This window comes from Hemiscyllium ocellatum, chromosome 26 (genome assembly GCF_020745735.1).
Source record: "Hemiscyllium ocellatum isolate sHemOce1 chromosome 26, sHemOce1.pat.X.cur, whole genome shotgun sequence".
In the NCBI taxonomy this organism is placed as follows: domain Eukaryota; kingdom Metazoa; phylum Chordata; class Chondrichthyes; order Orectolobiformes; family Hemiscylliidae; genus Hemiscyllium; species Hemiscyllium ocellatum.
Genome location: NC_083426.1, coordinates 38483895 through 38505013, shown reverse-complemented (window position 1 = coordinate 38505013; position 21119 = coordinate 38483895). Strand labels below are relative to the sequence as shown.

The 21119-nt window shown below is 38.7% G+C and overlaps 1 protein-coding gene across 1 annotated transcript in view; it reads left to right on the top strand.

The window, feature by feature from the left end:
* The first annotated feature begins 250 nt into the window (after nucleotides 1–250).
* The window catches only part of ppfia4 (PTPRF interacting protein alpha 4), a 670948-nt gene continuing 650079 nt past the window's right edge, over nucleotides 251–21119 (top strand). The window contains exon 1 of the mRNA XM_060845158.1: nucleotides 251–510. Within this exon, the coding sequence (XP_060701141.1) occupies nucleotides 271–510 (240 nt within the window). The 5' untranslated portion in view covers nucleotides 251–270. The remainder of the gene's footprint in view (nucleotides 511–21119) is intronic.

Here is a 21119-nt window from a genome sequence, read left to right as displayed (position 1 = left end):
CTGCGCAGAGCGTCGTGGTGACGCAGTGCTGGCTTTTGGGGGCGTGAATGAGGGACGATGCGCAAGCGCGGGTAGGCGAGTCAGAGCGCATGCGCAGTGGCTGCCGGCTGAGTCGTGGAGCAGCGCGAGCGCGGCTCACGGTGCTTGGGGTGAACGGCGAGGCTGAATTGAGGAACCGGTTTAATTGATGTCGAGAGAGCCACGGGGATTATCGATACTGCGGGTTTTTTTTTATTGTGTGTGAAGGGGGAGCGGGGTCGCTGAGGGAGGATGATGTGCGAGGTGATGCCCACCATCAGCGAGGACACCCTCACCCAGAGGGGCTCCCAGAACGGCGCCGAGGACGCCAATTTCGAGCAACTGATGGTGAACATGCTGGACGAGCGGGACAAGCTGATGGAGACCCTGCGGGAGACGCAGGAAACTTTGTCCCTGACTCAGGAGAAGATGCAAGAGGTAGCCCACGAGAGAGATCTGCTGCAGCGCCAGTTGAATTCAGCTTTACCTCAGGTAACGGTCCGGTCCGGGGCGGCTTTCTGCTGCCGCCGCCGCCGCTGATGGCTCTTCATTTATTTTTACTTTTTTTTTGAAAAAAGATATAAGTCACCAGCCGCAGCAAAAATCTTGCAAGGGGGAAAAATTGCAGCGTTCTGGGATGACAACTAGGTGCAGGGACCGCAAGGGAATTATTTTGTTATTTGTGCATTGCCTCATTATATAACGCTGAAATGATGCTATGTTGCAGCACATAGCGTGTGAGCAATTTGGGACCATCAGTGATCCATATGAGTATTTAGCAACAATGTTCAGTATGTTATATGGGTGATTGCACACCTTTTCTCGAGTCTATTTTGGTTAACGGGAACCTGTTTGTAGGTGATTTGTGTCAGCTTTCTTAGACTTTGTCGGTCTTTTTTTTTAAATCAGCGTAGGAATCTCTAAAGGTAGTCCATTGTGTTTTGCACCTGCCTTCAGGTAAATGAGTGGACCAAGGGGACTTGACCTAACGGATTTTAAACTATTAAATACCTGTCAGTGGCATGTCTTCACGCTACCACCAGGGGGCTGGAAGTAGAACAAGATTTGTTTGTGAATGCTACAAATCATTATTTCCTTTAAATTTATGTTCGAATTTCACTTTGTCAGATTCAGCAATTTAAAGAATCTTTATTGTTTTCACTCTGGGTTTAAATTAATTATTTGTGTATCTGTGTAATAGAAAATAAGTTAAGGTCCATTCTATTGATCATATTGCAGTGTTGTTTCTCTGTGTATATACAGATGTATGTACTCAATACAATAATTCCTATGCATTTTCAGATAGGAAGTGAGCCTAATATCAGTATACTGTAAAAGAGCTTACTTAATTTTTATTTTCAATAAAAATGACTTGTTGTCGAGCAAGAATTATTTTGTAAAGGATTGCTTTATTGAAAGCAAAACCTATTAGGATATCATTTTGACATGGAGCACCATGTTCCCAATGAGTCCTTGATGGTAGCTCATATCATATCATATGGAGAAGCAACGCCAACCGAGGAGTGATCTTGTAATACAATAAAACCAATTGCATCAAATTAGAGCAATGAAGATATAATATGGAAAATGATGAACATTTATGACTGTTGTCAAGGTTAGAACATGTTTCAGGTTACATAAACTGTGTACTGCACCAATTTATCCACTCGTGGTCTTGGATGAAAGAAAGCTCTCTCTTTCTTTTCCATCATTTCATTGTTCTGTATGAAACTGTCATGTCTTGTGCTTGTATTGGATTCAACTGTGGCAGAACACAGCATAGAAAATGGTCTGTGACTGTCCTCCAAAGTGTACAAGAGAGAATACACAACATGAATTTCCTAAAGGATGACACCCTTAACTGATACTTAAATATAAAGAAAAGACAGCAGTTCATTTGAAACTCGATCATCTGTGGTATACTGTCTTATTAGCAGCAGAACTTTGGAATTATAGACCTTAACAGTCACCTGCATACTCAGTGGAACTCTAAGAGGCAACCTAGTTGATGAACATGGATACCTTTTCCTTGAAGGAAGAACAAGAAGATCTGGATATAAATTTGTGACAAACTTAAATTGGCTCAGTGCAAATGAGAGCCTAAGGTACTTGTGTTCATAAACAGACATTGAAAATAATTGAGGAGATTAATGGAAACTATGAAGATTTCATGGATGGGAAAATAGCGACCTTTTATACCACTCTTTCAATTCATCATCTTGAACATTTTATGTTCAATTTAATGCTCTTGGTTAAGCCAAGTTCTTTGTGTTCCTAACACACACATTTCTACTGTTGCATCTTGTTTCTAACACTTCTTATTCACATATATGTATATCCACTTGAATGAGTGGTTAACAATTTATTTAGTCCTGGTTTCTAGCCCACATGTTCATGCATATCTTCACCTTGATAGCTATTTATTTTATGATGTGTTTTGGTTTGGCTCCAATTTCTGTCTGCCTTTCTATTACTGTACTGCTTCTTAGCACTGCTGACCACCTCCTTCTCCAAAAAAACAAAATTCTGGTTTTGATTCATGTTGCATTGTTCCTCATACTTTCACATATGTATCAGGATTAAATATGACTATCATATAGGTAGTCATTTGGTATTACAAAACCTTTTTAGTATTGCTAAAAATAACGCTTCTGTCAAAGCTTTTCATATTGCATTTATCAGGGCTATTTGTAGGAAGATGACATTTAGGCTGTATGAGAGGTGACTGCTTGGCAAGTGAACTGCAGAAATTTGTCATGGAGAATATACCAGTTCATGATAACTGACAGATGATTGCCAAAATTTGTTGACATTTTAAACAAGGTAGGCTGACTCTCAATAAAGCATTGTTGCCTACTTTGCATTGATCAATCAGAAACTATATTAATGTTTGTATCTTCTAATGCTTGCAAATGAATTACAATGAGTCTGACTAACAATCCTAAATTGGTTTCAGGTTGATTCTTTGCACACTCAGAATTATTTAGCAAATGTTGTCCAATCACAGAATTGCATCTGATGTTAGACACTGTGCTTTGAGTTTTGCAAACATTGGCTGATTAGATATGGTCAGTGTCTCAGCTGTTCCTAACATTCTAAGTGACATACTGTGTCATATGATCCACCAGTCTTTGGAACATACAGCTTACATACCTAGCATCATATAAGCACTGACGTACATATGCCACACCTAATTTGTATGAAAGGCAGAATGTCTTTTTTTGACTTGGCAGCAGAATCCTGCTAGTGGGAAAACCACTTGTTGGGGACTGTGGTAGCATTCTCACACTGCTAGCTTCACCGTATCCATCCTTTTGAGACAGCATATGCTATGGTACTCTGGGAGAGATTGCCATTCTCCAGTGTCAGTTTTAGGGTTGTTTATGAGTTTAGTAAAGAATTCCATGGCTGATGTTCCAGGGTAAATGATTCCTTAACCTTTTCCAGAACCATGCAGGACTTATTGATAGCAATGAAATGTACACAGAATCATAGATCAGCAAGGAAATGGACCCGTCAGTCCAACTCATCAATGCCGACCAGATATCCGAAGTAAGTCTAGTCCCATTTGCCAGCACTTGGTCTATATCATTTACCCATCCAGATACCAGCCACCACTTCCTCTGGCAGCTCATCCCATATACACACGTCACTCTCTGCATGAAAAAGTTGCCCCTAAGATCCCTTTGAAATCCTTCTACCCCTCATCTTAAACTTATGTCCTCTAGTTTTCCCAACCCAGGAAAAGACCTTGTCTATTTACCCTATCAATGCCCCTCATGATTTAATAAACCTTTGTAAGGTTACTCCTCAGCCTCTGATGTTCCTCACCCTCTTCCTATAGCTCAACCCAGGCAACACCCTCCTAAATCTTTTCTGAACCCTTTCAAGTTTGACAATTTTCCTTCCTATAGAAGAGAGACCAGAATTGCACACACAAGTCCAGTACTGGTTCATGAATGCCCTGTACAACTGGAATAAGATCTCCCAATTCCTATACTCAGTGCAAGCATATCAAACATCTTCACTATCCTATTTACATGTGACTCCACTTTCAAGGAACTATGAACCTGCTCCCCAAGATCTGTTTGTTTGGCAACACTCCCCAGGATCTTATTAAGTGTAACTTGGAAATTCTCCCCAATCTGCCATTTCCAACAGAAAACGCATCACTCTACTGAAGACCATCTTTGCACCTTAACAATTTAGAGGCCCAGAAAATACGTAGTCTTATTGCTGTAAAAATGCTGCTTCAGGCTAGATTAGTACCGATGCTTTTATAGTTTTAAAGTTTAATCAAGTGATCAATCTCAATATATAATCAAAAAAACCCACTCTTCTCACGACTGTAGATTTAGAAAAGAAAACTAGTAATGGTGCACTAGAAAAAGCCAACTTCACCTTTTGTTTAAACTTTTTGATGTACCTTACCCTTCCAGGATAATGTGAGGTACACAACATATTTGTTAAAACCAAAAGAGATGACCTTAGGCCTGTTTAGTGAGTTTGTGATTACACAGCAAGAAATTTATTGTATCAAACAGCATATTTCTTTTTGACTGTTCACAAAGGTGGAAACTAATATCAAAGTGACTACTGCGCAGTGTGATTTTTAGGAGGTGATCACAAAAACCTCGGCAATTAGTGGGGTAAAAGAAGGTGCTGATGTAGATTACAGTAAACTTGGCTGAGAAGTTCAGACGTGCCAGTATAGAAAATGGTGAAGATAAAACGTTTTCAGAACTTTCCAATTAGTATTGTTGGGCAGGGAAAAGAAATGTGAAGAAAGAGACTTTATTGTTTAGCACTAAGGTATTACAGATCACAATCCTTTATCTGAAATCCTGAGATCTGAAAAGCTGCAAAATCCGAAGTATTTTTCATGAAGGCTTTTTCTCCATAACAGTTGTTTAGCGTATAAACAATTAACCCAACTCCACACCCACTTGACCCACGCAGGCGTCAATTCTGTCTCAGGGCTTGCAGTACTCACTGGTGCATCTGCTGTTTGGTAAGATTTTAAAAATTTCACCGTGAAACTGTCATTTATTCCAAAATCTGAAAAATTCCGAAAACTAGCTGGCCCCAAGTGTTTCTCATAAAGGATTGTGTACCTGCACATGCATTTTATGATAAAAATGTATCGATGTGATTTTTGTAATTTGGATTTTTAAAATAGAGGCAGATGGATTTTGCGTTCAGTTTTGTGAAGATGAACTTTTTTTAGGATGTCAAAGTGTCAGAAGGTTGGAGGGAGATATTTAACCAGATCTAATCTAGTCCCGAAATAGATGCTTTGAGAGTTTCGCTGCAGGTAATCTTCTAAGTACAGAAAAGACCTCTTCTTACTCTCAAGCTCCATGATTTTTCTCCTGAACATCCTTCCAATCCTAAATGTTCATAATTTAAACATGCGTCTACTAATGTCGAAATTGTCTCTGCAAAGAATGGTCATGCTTTTTTTTGTAAAACAGACCAATTAAAACATTTTTAAGTAGTTCAAAATAGTTTAGAATAGTTTTGGAATTGTGGCCTGGAGTTCATGTGGTGATCTGTTGGCCTCATGTATGGTGCTTGTCATGAAACAAAACATCTGGGAAAATGTGCAACTTGAGTTTCTAGCTATTTAATTTTCAGTGACAAATAGTATTCATAGAAACATCAGTAAAATGGTCACCCTTGTTAATGTCGATGTTAATGAGTTGCCATGTCATTGATTAACTGTAATTTAAATCAAAGCCTGCATTGTCACTCATGTTTTGCTTTTTAAATGTTTTACAGTAAGTCATTCAATTCCTGAAGCAAGGCATTTTTAAAAAGGTTCTTGAGAGTTTTAGGTTTTGCTAGCAAGGCTGGCATTTGTTTCTCATCGTTTGATTGTCCTTGAATTGATTGAGATGGCAAAGAGAGCTGGGGAAGTTCAAAATCAACACATTGCTGTCGGTCTGGAGAACAATATAGGCCAATCAGATAAAGGCAGTAGGTTTACTGCCCTGAAGGATGTTAGTGAACCAGATGTTTTTTTGACAATCAATGGTGGTTACATAGTTGCTATTACTGAATCTCTTCCAAACCTGTCATCACTGCATTTATGAAAACGATGGGAAAGAAAATTAAAATCTGCAATAAGTTTTGCTGTTAAAAATTATATTTTTATTATACAACTATTCGTGAAGTATAACCTTTTGAAAGTATGTCAGTGCACATTTTGATAAATTTCTCACCTGAAATTACTTGAGCCCGTGGTGTTGGTGGTAACATGGTTAGAGAATTGGCTCATGAGCAGGAAACTGCAAATGGGGATCAGGGTTCATTTTCGGGTTGGTAACCTGGGACCATTGGAGTTCTATAAGTATCGGTGCTGAGACTGCAATATATATTAATAGTTTTGAAGGACGAAAGCGAATGTACTTCAGCCAAGCTGCAACATAAAGACACTTGTGATATAACAGCTTGCACACAGGTGCAGCAGGTAATCAGGAAAGCAAATGGAATGTTAGCCCTTATTTAAGGGAGGGTGAGAGTATAAGAGTAGTGACATCTTACTGCAACTATACAAGGTGCTGGTGAGACCAGATCAACAGTACTGTGAGCAGTTTTGGTCCCCATATTTTAAGGAAAGGTATCATTATATTGGAGACATAGTCATAGAGATGTACAGCATGGAAACAGACCCTTCAGTCCAACCTGTCCATGCCAACAACCCAACCCAATCTAGTCCCACCTGCCAGCGCCCGGCCCATATCGGTCCAAACCCTTCCTATTCATATACCCATCCAAATGCCTCTTAAATGCTGCAATTGTACCAGCCTCCTCCATGTCCTCTGGCAGCTCATTCCATCCACATACCACCCTCTGCGTGAAAAGGTTGCCCCGTAGGCCTCTCTTTTTTATATATCTTTCCCCTCTCACCCTAAACCCATGCCCTCTAGTTCTGGACTCCATGAACCCAGGGAAAAGACTTTGTCTATTTATCCTATCGATGCCCCTCATAATTTTGTAAACCTCTATAACTTCACCCCTCAGCCTGTGATGCTCCAGGGAAAACAGTCCCAGCCTCTTCAGCCTCTCCCTTTTAGCTCAAGTCCTCCAACCCTGGCAAAATCCTTGTAAATCTTTTCTGAACTCTTTCATGATTCACAACATCATTCCGATAGGAAGGAGACCAGAATTGCACGCAATATTCCAACAGTGGCCTAACCAATGTCCTGTACAACTGCAACATGACCTCCCAACTCCTGTACTCAATACTCTGACCAATAAAGGAAAGCATACCAAACTCCTCCTTCACTATCCTATCTACCTGCATTTCAGAGAAAATTCATTAGGATTATCCCAGTAATGGAAAGAGTGTCTTATGAGTGAAGATTAAACTGATTGGGATTCTACTCATTGGAATTTACAAGAATAAAGTGTGATCTCTTTGAAATATTCTTAAAGAGCTTGACAGGGTAAATTCTGAGAGAATGTTTCCCCTCATGGGAGAGTCTAGGACCAGAGGGTATAGTTTGAGATTAATGAGGTGCCAATTTAAGACTGAGATATGGCGGGTTTTCTTCTGAGTGTTGAGAGTCTTTGGAACTCCTTGCCATAGAGAGTTGTGGGGATAGAGTTCTTGTGTATATTTAAGGCTGAGATAGATTCTTGATCAGTAGGAGGAAGAAAGGGTTTTGGGGGAAAATGCAGGAAGTTGGATGTGAGGAATGACAGGTCAGCAATGATTCTATTGAATGGTGGCGCAAGCTCAAACGGTGAAATGGCCTACTCCTGTTCCTATTTGTAGTGGTCATTGTAGGCTAACTCTCTGTTTCTCTTCACAGATGCTGCTGGACCTGCTGAGATTTTCAGTACTTATTGTTTATTTTCATTTGAATTTGAACTTTTTCTTTTCTTTGGGTTTGGAATTGAATTTTCCAGTTGCTGGCAGTTGTTTTTGAATATTTAGATTAGAATTTGGTACTGTGACTGCAATATGCATGTTGGAATTAATTTTTATACATTTTCTCTCTTTTGTTAGCCTTCAGTTCAGAAGGCATCATTCAGCTGAATTCAGATCAGTTTTAGAATTATGTAACTCTAATGTGTTTGCTTTCGTAGTGTCTGAGAAAAATGTATATTTTGCCATGGTATCGATACAGAAGACTTGTTTTATTGTTTTTTATTGCTGTGTACAATCAGAAGTGATATTTTAAGCCTTGTGCAGTAAAGAATGAGGCAGATAACAATTGACCTGGGAAGCGTGTGCAGAAGTAGACAGAAAAGTGACTCGTTTTGTCAGGAAAAATGACAAGATAAATTTAACTAAATGATGCATTTTTGAACAAGGATCGATTCCCAAAATTCTTCATAGATAGCAAGACAAGTTGAAAAGGCAGCTCAAAAAGTTATAGGAATTGTTGACTTCTGACATTTTGTTCTGCCTCTGTCTAAAGTTATGCTAAACCTTTTCAACATTGGTTTAGCTCCTGTGAGAGTATTGTGATGAGCTCTAGCTACTTCTAAGAAGGACATCAAGGCCTTGGAGCAGGTGCAGATGAGATTTAATATAATATTTAACCAGAGAGGAAAATTGTCAGCTACGTGGAGAGAAACTGAGTTCTTCTCTTTGGAGCTTTGAAGATTATGGAGGCATTTAAGAAATTCAAAATCACGAGGAGTTTAACAGAGTAAGCAGGAAAAATTCTTTTCAGTGGCCTGGAGACTGGTTTAAGCAAGTTGTCAAAAGAATCAGAGTTGGGAGAAAGTGAGGACTGCAGATGCTGGAGATCAGAGTCGAAGAATGTGTGCTGGAAAAGCACAGCCAGTTAGGCAACATCTGAGGAGTTGGAGAATCGACATTTTGAGCATAAGCTCTTCAGGACTTTCTGATGAAGAGCATCTGCTTGAAACGTCGATTTTCCTGCTTCTCGGATGCTGCCTGACTGGCTGTGCTTTTCCAGCACCAAACTCTTCTAAAAGAATCTGAGGTGACAGAAAGAAAAGATCTTTTACACAGCAAGTATGATTTTAACTTGTGGTAATGTAAAGAAGTCAAGCAATTTTCAAATGACAATTGTATAAATACTTCAAATGTTGAAAGAATTGCATGCTATGAGAATAGGAACAAGGTAGCAATTAAATAACTCATCTAGGTGAGGTCTTTCTTAGGGTCCATGCAACTGAGGTGTATTTCCTGACTTTGTTATCCTAGCTCTCCTAACGCTGATGTTCTGAAAGCTGCTGTGATAGTCTTGATCCATAAAAGTAGGCAAACTTTTATTTCTCCACAGGTCCTTCTGTCTTCATTTAGAAAATATTCTTCTATATCTGATTTGGATCCAAAGTGGGTAAACTGCATTTCCTGATATTGTTTCATTTTAACTCATCTATTTTCTTTCATAACTTCCTGATTCCATTTATTACTTACTGTGTGTTCTAAATTAATGTCATCAGCAAATTATCTATATGATTTACCACATACTTACTTTATACATTGAAAAGCTGAGAACTCAGCGTAGATCCTACGAATCATTGTAATCCTGTACATCTATTCCCTCCTTTCTACCATTTTCTTAACCATAACCAACCCATGTTATGATGTGATATTGAATTGCAAACTTTTGATTTTTTTAATGGCCCTCTTGGGCTTTTTGGAAGCCCATAATGACAATAGATTTAATATTTCTTCATCTATCATGTTAATCACCTAGTCAAAATAAAATTGACTAGATTAATCAGCCATGATTTACCATTTAAGAAAGAAATCAATGCTGACTCTTAAATCAGCTTATACTTGTCTGTAAGACTGTTTCTTCTGAGAGATTTCTGCAACTTTCTCACAAGTCATGTTTAATTGATGGTCCTTTAGGTACTTAGGATTTTCCACACTCCTTTTGAATGTCAGAATAATGTTTGCAACCTTCTAATCCAAAGGCAGTTCCTAACTATGAAGGTTAGGGAAATTATGAATAATACATCAACAAATTCTTCATACATTTCTTTCTAGGATCCGAAGAATTGACTTGTCAACCCATGAATCTAAATTGAACAGTTGGAAGCATCAGTGATTTCATGGTGGTTAATAGATGAAATTTACCACAGGTGATTTGATCGTGGGAAATGTTGTTTGGTTGTGTGACACTACTTCAGTACATAAAAATAAATAAACAGGAGGCCCAGGTTCAAGTCCCACCTGCTTATATATTTACCTCCCTTGGTATTCATTTTTGTGTTGGAGAAAGAGCATAAAAAATTCAGTGTTCGTTTAACAAATCTAACATATTCTTATTGCGTATTTAGCTGGTCTGCACCTGTGTTTACTACTCAGTATTTATAAAGATTTTTGCAAAAAGTTTTAATTTATTGAGCATACCTTTATTACATTTTGCCCATATTACTATGATAGCTGCATAAAGAGAGAGCACAATACCAAAAACACAACATTTTCCACATATGTCAATTGCTTTCAATTTTGCTGCTGCTTTGGACACTCCACCACTACTCATTTGTCATATTGTTTGACATTCAGTACTTGATGAGCAGAAATTGTCTTGGAGCTGCAACACAAACTGTTTTCTTTCCACTGTTCCGTAAACTGACATAGATTGTTTGGTTTGACTTTAAGATGGCTTCATGTGCCTTGCCATTAACTTTCCAAGTCTTCTCCAGTATTTCCGGCCTTTGAGGTCTCAGGTTTGTTTCTTTTCATTCTTTATTTCAGTTGCATCGCAGTTGTCAGTCAGTTGACTAGGCCTTGAACTCAGGAATACACTCCCTGTCTTCCCTTCTCTCTCCCTTCCTTTTAGATTCTCCTTGAAGCCCACCCCATTGATCAAGTCTATGATATCTCCTAGTTTTTAGTGTCAGAATAAGAAGTGCCTTGATTAATATTGCTCTTGTCCAAGTATCTTGGGGCATTTTGAAATGAATGATATAAATGTGAGTTTTATCTGTGCTTTCTTCAATTGTTTAAGGATTTTTTATTTTTATTGTAGGCTAGGGAGTTGAGTACAAGAAATCACAGTCTGAGAATGACAGGTCCGTCATATAGAATTTAATCAAAATATTTCCTCACTGAGTTGACTATTGTGAAGCATATTTCGGTCTATTTAAGTCAGAGATAAACAGATTTTTGGACATTTGGAATCCAAGGGATAATGTTGATAGGTGTAGCTGAGGTAGAAAATTAGCTGCAATCTTAGAATGGTGGGACAGGCTTTTGGGGGACTTGTATTGCTTGTAATATCTCTCCTACTCCAGTCCACTGAATTTCCATTTTCCTTTGCATTTGTCAGCTATTTTTAGCTTGAAGTTGTGGCTCACATTATTTGTTGAGCAACATTGCTTAATTCTGTGAATCTTCTGCCCTTTTAAGGATGTGCAATGGTTTCATGCCTTTACATATTCAGTGTGTTTTAGGTTTACTTTGATTGCAGGTTTGCTCTACCCCTAGCTATCAGCTCAGTTCATTTTGGTAAATAAATTTCTTGTCCTTCAGTTTTTTTTGTGTAAATTTAAAGCTCTCAACTATCCGTCCATCTGTCAAACTTATTAACAAATTCAGTCATATTGCTATTTCCTGACGTAATACAAAGAATTTAACAATTTCAAAAATCGAGTGCAGTCTATTTCCAAGCATATTAATTCTTCACGCTCTCCTGAGTTTTATACTTGTGCATCTTCTCTTTGACTTAACAAGCAAAAAGGAACTTGCACCTTTTGCAGTTTTATTTGTATAGTTTCCACTGCTGTCATTGTTTTCTGTAATGATACTCATCTCTCCCCACTTTCTTTGTCCAGTTGAAAGATACTGTGAGCTCCCAGCCATGTAATGTGTAGTTACATCTTCAAAAACAGACAATATAGTCAAAGACTCACTTACCTCATTACACTATCTCACCCTCTTCTGTTGAGCAGAAGATATAAAAGTTGGAATACATGTTCAATCAGATTCAAGAATAGCTTTTTCTCTGCCGTTATCAGACTTTGGAACTGACCTCTCAAATGTTAATTTTTACTCTGCTTCTTTCTGCGCTTCACTGTGCCTGTAACACTGCATTCTGTATTGCACTATCTGCCTGTATAGTATGCAAATAAGACTCTTCGCTATCTTGTTACGTGTCATAACAATCACTCAAACTCAAATGATATGGAGATGCCGGTGTTGGACTGGGGTGGACAAAAATAAAAATCACACAACACTAGGTATATTCCAATAGGTTTATTTGGAAGCACTAGCTTTCGAAATGCTGCTTCTTAACCATAATACCTCAATCTTTGAGCTGAATATGGATTTCTAACTATTTGATTTGTTGTGCAAAGTGAAAGCTGTCCCCACCGAACTAATACATTGCTTTTTCTCCCCCTCACTTCTGACTTGCACTTGGATTGTCCCTGTGACAAACAACAGAATTTTCAGTTATGTTGAGTCAGAACTAAAATAATAAATGTAGATCACAAAGAACGGAAAGTGGACCGGGAGAGATGTTTGAATATGTTGAGCATCAGACACTGGTGGAAGCAGTATGTCATTTCTCTGCATAAAAACTGACCCTTTGGTCCAACTTGTCCATGCCTTTCAGATATCGTAAATGAATCTAATCTACTTCCGTTTGCCAGCATTTGGCCCATTTCTCTCTCAACCTTTCCTGTTCATGTACTAATCCAAATAGCTTTTAAATGTTGTAATCAGTTCACCCTCCACCACCTACCTCTGGCAGCTCATTCTTTACATGCACCTTTGCATGAAAAGGTTGCCCCTTAGGTCCCTTTTAAAATCTTCCCCTTTACCCTAAACCTATCTTGGATTCCCCTACCTTGGAGAAAAATATTGTCTATTTAGCCGATTCATGCCCCTCATGATTTTATCGAACTCAGGTCATCTCTCAGCCCCTGACACTCCATGGAAAATAGATCCAATCTGTTCAGCCTCTCCCTATAGTTCAAACCCTCCAACTGGAGCAACATTGCTATAAATCTTGTCTGAACCATTTCAAGTTTCACAACTTTTTCTTTCTTATAGCAGGGGAATGAGAATTGAACGTAGTATTCCGAAAGTGACCTAACCAATGACCTGTACAGCCACAACATAACCTCCAACTCCTATACTCAAAGCATTGACCAATAAAGGCAAGCGTAACAAACACCTTCACTAGCTTCTCTACTTTTGATTCCACTTTCAAGGAACTAAGAACCTGTATCCCATGGTCTGTTTGTTAGGCAACACTTCGCATGACCCTACCATTAAGTGAGCAAAGGTCACCGGACCCAATGCATTAACTCTGATTTCTCTCCATACATGATGCCAGACCTATTGAGCTTTTCTAGAATTTGTTTTGTTTATGATTTACAGCATTCACAGTTCTGTCAATTTTTATGTCCTGCCTTGATTTGTCTTAGCAAAATACAACACTTCACATTTATCTGTATTAAACTCCATCTGCTATCCCTTGGCCCATCTGTTCATGGTCCCATTGTATTCTCAGATAACACTTCTGATTGTTCATTACAGCACCAATTTTGCTGTCATCTGCAAATTTATGAATGATACCTCCTATTTTCACATTCAGATCGTTTATATGAATGATAAAAAGCACAGGACCCAGTACTGTTCCTTGTGGCACACCACTGGTCACAGGCCTCCAGTCCAAAAAGCAACCTTCACCACCACTATCTCCTACCTTTTTTAAGCCAATCTTATATTCAAATGGCTAGCTCTCCCAGGATTCCTCTTGATCAACATTGCTAACGAGTCTACCATGTGGAGTCTTGTAGAATGCTTTGCTGAAGTCTATATAGACAACATCCACTGTTCTGCCTTCATCAACCATCTTTGTCACTTCTTCAAAAACTCACATCAAATTAGTGAGACACAATTTCCCACACTACAAGCCATGCTGATTATCCCTTATCAGTCCTTGCCTTTCCAAATGTATGCACTATAGTATAATCCCAATGTGGTGATCATCCCTTTCTTATTATCCAGTTCAACTCTGATAACTTCACTGGATGTTCTTCCAGGAATATCGTCCCGAAGTACAACCCTCACCAAAAATGCCACTCCCCTCCTCCCTCGAACCCCACACACACGTGCTATCCTTCCTGTAGCATCTATACCCTGGAACATTTAAGCTGCCAGTCCTGTCCATCTCTGAGCCACAATTTCGTAATAGCCATGATATCCTAGTCCTATGTTTCCAACCATGCCAAGTTCATTTGCCTTGCTTGTTAGGTCTCTTGCATTGAAATAATATCAGTTTTCTGGGCCTCTGGCCTTTATTTACCTATGGATTGTGATGTGCATGAGAACCAAAGATCTTGGTAAAGAGGGTGCCAGTAGGCACAGCAGCATCTTTGAAGACATACCAATATATCACCAAGCTCACTTTCCTTCACCTGGATTTTGCAGAGATAAAAGCATCTTCAGCCTCTTCTGAGGAAACCCATAATGTCTTAAAGGTTTTTGTGGGAAATATTATAAGGGATTCTGTCCCCTACCATGAAAATACTGATATTCATTGTTTCCCTGGATGCAGCTTATTCCCTCCAATGCCAGGAATGAATTCTCTAGATTCAGTGGTTGAAAACGCGTTTTAAGAATAAATAGCTGGTTCAGTTGTACCAGCAGATGGGGCTATAGAACATGCTAATCTCAAATTGCCTGCAGTTGAAGGTTATGCAATTGTGAATAAATTACTTTGGCCTTTTTTTCTAGTTTAATTTGACATTTTTATTTATCCCTTTTGGAACAATTTTTGCAACCTCTGATCTGAATTGGTGATCATAAGTTCTATTTGTGTTACATCATAATAAATTTGATTTCTGTAATTTGCAAACAGCATTTGAGGCCATTTGTGTTAGTTTTTCCTGACCTGATTTCCCTGTACACTAACCCTGTTTTAAAAAAAAAATTTGTTCTGAACTAAATGCTAGAGCTCCATATGTAATACAACACTGCTTCTAGGGAAGATGGACAGTGAGCCTCATTTGTACATCAACTTGTCATTTTTCTTCTTAAAATGTACTCTATTCTGTTGTGAATGAGGAGAAGCAAAGAAGTCCAGTGTTCTAAAAGTAACATGGCACAGAGGGGAAATTTACCTGCACAAGTCATTAAAGTTGGCAGGATGGGCAAAGCATACTAAAGCTTCTGAGCTTTATGAATATGGTCTGAAGTTCAAAAGCAAAGAGCGTTATTTGTTTATCTGATGTGCACATCACTGGCTAGGCCAGCATTTATTGCCAGTCCCAAATTGCCTATTTCCACATGCAATAAAATGCTGGTTCAGTCTAAACCAGAAGTTCTGACTAATTCTGGGCACCACTACTTGGATGTGAAGGAATTAAACAAGAATGGTTACATGGTGAGATTGGAGAAGCTGAGTTCTCATTGAAGAAAATATTTGAGGGGACCTTTGATAAGAGGTGTTCAAAATCATGAGTCTGGAGTGGGTAGATGGGAAACTGTTTCTAGTTACGTAATAGTTGAGAACGAGGAAAATGATCAAAGGTGAGGCCAAAAGATCTAAAGGCATATGAGAAAAACTTTTTTATGTAGTGTGCAGTTAAGATCTGCAATGCACTGCCTGAGAGCATGGCTTTCAAAAGAGAATTTGGTAATTACTGGAGGAGAAAATAATTGCAGGGATACTGGATGATACTAGCTGAGTTCCACGTGGAGAGAGCTAGCACAGACAGTAGACCATATGGCAGCCTGTGCTGTAGTTGTTTTGAGATTACTCATGATAGTTGTCAATCCTGATAGTTCCCAGTGCAATGTAATGGAAAAGCCAGCCAACACTTCACTCTTTGAAAACCTTTCATAATTGTGGGAAAAAACCCTTGTTGCATTTCCCCCTTAGTAATCTGTTTCTTAAAGTTTTAATTGTTTTGTTATTTTTCGTAACTTGTCATTAACAACATCCTGCTGTTTGGAGAACCTGTAATACTTTAACCTTTTCGTAAATTTCATATCATTGCCAGGATGATTTGCCTGTAATTGTAAAAGTTACATGTTAAAGTCGTCAAACAGGTTAACGAGTGGGCAATGGTGTAAAAGGTAAACATGAAAGTAAACAATTCATAGCTCAATATGTTGAATGAATTTTAAGCCACAAGTTGCTTAGTGGCCGCTCCAAGTCTAGTTGTTTGGAGTTTCATGGGTGTGGATTATGTAAAGCAGAGACATGTCAGAGGACATGAACTTTAAAGTGATCTGCTAAGTTATCAGTGTTGCAAGTAGATGAGCAATTGGTTTTGTAGCAGTATGGATCAAGAATATCAATCATGTTGCTTCTTTCTTCCGTCTGTGCCCAGCATGTTGCATGGGCGCATCTTCATATCGGAGGTGATGGACACCAATAGGTTTTACAGTTAAAGGTGAAACAGTTGTGTTGAAGGCACTGGTGTTGTCAGCTTTGCAGCTTCTGCTGCTGGCATATGAAATGCGAGAATGAAGGCATTCCACTGTTTGGCTCTGATATCATTTATGATGCAGTGTTATAATTTCACTACAGATAGGCATCAGTGATGTAACGAGCCACAAAACTTTGAAAATCTGAAATCCGTGAGCAAGGATGCATTTGTTTTTGTTATATTTGCTGTGGGTCATAATTGTAAAAGTATTTAATTTTGAAAAGTGAGCATTCATGGCCATTTCTTTAAAAAGAGTTAAATTTGTGGTTTACAACTATTGAAATTGTTCACATATTATGAATGGGATTGGAAAGTATTGGTGCACATTGATTTTGTTTTGATATTTTTGTAGCAAGCTTTTTGTTTTCTTGTCAGCAGAAATTAACTTACTGTGAATCCTCTTCCAATGATGCCTACCTTGAAGAAGTTCTCCTCCTGTCTCTGAGGATCTCGGTGAGTCTCTCTCTCTCACTGCACCCCCAGGTCATCTCCTCTGCCCTGAAGCTCTTCAATCACGTGCTGAAACAGACTCGCTACCACAGCTGCAGTTCCTTCCTCAGGGTTTATTCCTGATGAAGGGCTTTTGCCTGAAACATCGATTTTCCTGATCCTCCAATGCTGTCTGATCTGCTGTGCTTTTCCAGCACCACTCTAATCTCCAGCATCTGCAGTATACACCCCCACCAATGTCTGATTTAGTCTACGATCACCATCAGTCTGGCCCAAAACAGCAGCAGCAGAAGCATGAAGACCATGGAAATATAATCTTAATGGGTATATTCAGGGTGAAAACCAGTTAAGTTGCTGAGATCAACGTTCATTTTTCTGTTTGTCAGCTTTGAATTCTGCAAGATAAAATTAGTCAGTTGAATGATTATGTAAAGCATGCCAAAATTGTTGAAAGCAAATGTCAAATGGATTTTTCGATGGTAGGCAAGAGTGTAAACAAGGTGAGAGAGAATTTGAGTTGAGGTGGCTGAAGGCTGTGCTGAAATCTGTTGTGTGAGTAAAATATCCATAGACCTAACTAAGATTGTAGAAATAATGACCAAAGGTATGGATTAATTTGAAAACCATGCTAAAGGTTTTGATTCATGTACTGGGAATGACACGGACTTAGAACAAGTAGGTAAGCATGGAGCAGTGCCCTTTGCAAAGTTTGTATTTGAAATATGAGTAGTTTGTGCGTGTTTAGATATTACATTACCTTGTGCAAATTAGAATTTGTGTTGGATTGAATTAGGAAAGCTGTCTTGAAAGGAGATAGCGAAATTAAGCTATGGGTGAAAAGGAAATACTTCTGCTGCTGTATGAGACTTTGCTCCAGTGTGTACTTAGTGGTCACTTGCAATCTGTTCAGTGACTGATTTCTCTGAAACCGAAGATTGGCTATTTGGTTGGCACATTGAAATGAGCCTTATTTTTAATCTGACCATTCCACTCGATTTGGTCACTTTTATTGTTGCTTTCTACGATTTATTGATGTTTTTAGATTTTCTTCCATTTGCTAAATGATGGCAGGCTATGGTCAGCATTACACAAATATCGGGCTATACTGCATCTAATAACAGTTAGTGAGTTTGCAAAGCGGGTGTTTGGCTGATTTTTTTTTTTCCCCCCTGCCTCCCCCAATCAGCCATTTACAGCAGTGTTTGAGAATATACTAAAGACTTCCGTTATTTGCTGCAAAGCAGCTTCTTTTAGAAAAGGCTGCTGTAGTCTACACTACAAAAGTAAGCATCAGCTAGTTAGTGATTTGCTTCTGCTATTATCAGAAGAACTGTGATGTTCCCCTGAACCTCATTTTCCAAGCAATCAGCCCTTCACATCAAAAGATTATCCTCATTGCTTTTGCAACCTGTAATGTGATGACATTATTAAATGCACCTTCTCTCCTTTTTAGCATTTCAAAGAGACCATTCCCTCCAGGATAATCTCTTCCGTAGCATTCCAGTGCTATCCTCTCCCACAATGCCTTCCTATGTAAGTACAGGAGATGCAACCCTCCCCTTTTACTTCCGTCTAAAGCCCAAATGCTCCTTCCAGGTGTGACACTGAAGTAAGAGATGTCACATCTATTCTATTTGCTGCAAGTGATGCAGTCTTCTCTACTTTGAGAAGAACAAGTACATAATGAGTGGATTTACTGACCCGAAATTATGAGGGAGGTCGATCCAAAATTTAACTACTTATTGGGACCTTTGCTACATTTAGATTACAGCAATGACTTAAATTTAGAGCCCCAGTGAAACTTATTCACATTTAGAGAAACTCTAAAATCCAGGGAACTAGCCCAAAGAAGCTAAACAAGGTGACTGGGTCATCAATGGAAAATGTAATTGAATAAGTACATTTGATGTTGAAATAGCTGATACTCTGGTCATAAATAACACCGACTTCAATACTGTCAATCCAGTTTGTTTGCTTCCAGGGCTTGTGTCCAACCTCTCCTGGAATCCAGGTCTTGAGCTCATGTTCAAAAAAGCAATGCTGCCTTTGCATTTTGTAGTTTATGGCCATATAATCATGTATGTAAGGTGTTGAATGCAGAATGAATTAAATGATAAATTCTGCTATGGATGTGCATATGTAGAGTTGATCCATTTATGATCTACATTTTTGCAAATTGTTGTAATAATTACTGAATTGGTTTTAATTCTATTTAGTATTTCTTGTAGGGAATCAATAAAAATCGGTTGAGTAGAATAGATGTAACTGTAATTTTCTTTTTTGATTTTGGATTCAGATTTGGGTAATATTAAGCTAATACATCTAACCCAAGTCAGAATGTTGAACTCTCATTGGCTGTCATGACCATGTCATGAATTGAAGTGGGTTTCCTCCGGGTGCTCCGGTTTTCTCCCACAGTCCAAAAAATGTGCAGGTTAGGTGGATTGGCCATGCTAAATTGCCCGTAGTGTTAGATGAAGGGATAAATGTAGAGGAATGAGTCTGGGTATGTTGCTTTTCCGAGGATTAGTGTGAACTTGTTGGGCCGAAGGGCCTGTTTCCACACTAAGTAATCTAATCATAAACTCAAATGCAGTTTGCCTTCTATGTTTCCAATTGTTGAATTTTTTTATTATTGTATTTTTGCAGAGGGTCTCTTTGTAAGTTATTGTGACAGAAAGAAAAGAATAAATACTGAACTATGTTCTTATCAACTGTCGATAATCATCAAAGAAACAAATGTGAATTAAATCTGAAAAGACATGTAATCTTTCCTTTTTAAATCTGCTTTGAAGTGGTCATGAAATTCAGTTTCATTAATAGTTAGGTATGCTGAGCAGGTTTGGTGCATTCCTGAAACTGAGATTACTCAATAGGTACTGCTAGATCTACTGAGTATGTCCAACATTTTCCATTTTTATTTAAGAATATAGATTCATTTCCTACATCTGAAATCCCATTTCAAATCTCTTTCAAATCATTGTTTCTAACTGGCAACTAATGATGCAATAATACTCTTGATGTCCTGAAATTTGACGCGCTAAGCAGATCAAGATGTAGGCAAAAAGTCAAGGATAGAGTCTCAATATCATTGAAGCAATATTTGTGTCTTCTTGACATATCCAGTGAAAGCAATGGTATGAGAAAAGGTATTCTGGTTGTACTTTACAGGACAGAAAGAGGGAAGTCATTCAAACGATTGTATGCATGCTGGCTTTCAGAAGGCCAGCCATTTAAGAGTCCATTCTCTTGTCTTTCTCTTACATTCCTGTTTAAAATAAACTGTTCTGTTTGACTGCATGCATTTGCTAGTTAGGAAAGTGTCTTAATCTCAATTTATATAAAGTTAATTAAGATTGCAATTTATAGTAATCAAGTACGAAGAGTAGCCATCTTCAGAGTTAACAGCAGGAATAAGAGTGGGTTCAATAGCAATTATAATAGACATGATGGGTCAGATGATGTGCTGCATTGGCAGCTTCTGGACAATAAGGTGATTCACAGTGAGCACATCTGCAGAAATGTTTGCAGTTTGAGACTTCAGTTCTGTTTTGAAGAGCTGGAATCAGAGCTCCAGTCATTGCATCATATAAAGGAGGATTACCTGGTTATTTTGGTCTAGGAGACAGACACACCCTTTAGATTAGGTATTTCAAACTTGGCTATGATAACGATTGGGAGGGCATGGTGATCAAGGGGGCAGCTCTTGAGTTGAGTCCTTGCAATTGTCCAACAATAACGAGATTCCTGCCACATGTGCGGATGAGCGTGCGAAGTGTAGGGAAGATGAATGATCTGACCATAGCATTAGTACAGGGAGCTATTCAAGTGGGAGAAGAAATAGGAATGTAATAGCAGGAGGAAATAGTGTGTTTGAGTGGATGGACACTTTTTGTTCTACAGCCATTGGCTTGTGTTCAAAGGTTGTGCTGCCTGCCTGGTGCTGTGGTTAAGGACATCTCCTTGGGATTGAAGAAAACCTTGGTTTGAGTGGGAAGGGTGCTGTTCTTGTCCACACTGGTACTAATGATGATGCTAAGACTGAAAGAGATTCTGCTGAGAGATTGTGAACAGTTAAGAGCTAAACTTTAAATACTAAATCTTGAAGGGGATACTCTGAAGCTTAGTATGTGAGTTACAGGAATATTTGCATAGCATTTCAAAAAAAAAGTCAGAGTTAATTGCATGCCTTAAGGTTTATGTGGAAGGAATGGGTTTTAGTTCATAGAACACTGGCGTCAGCCCTGGGATAGAAGAGA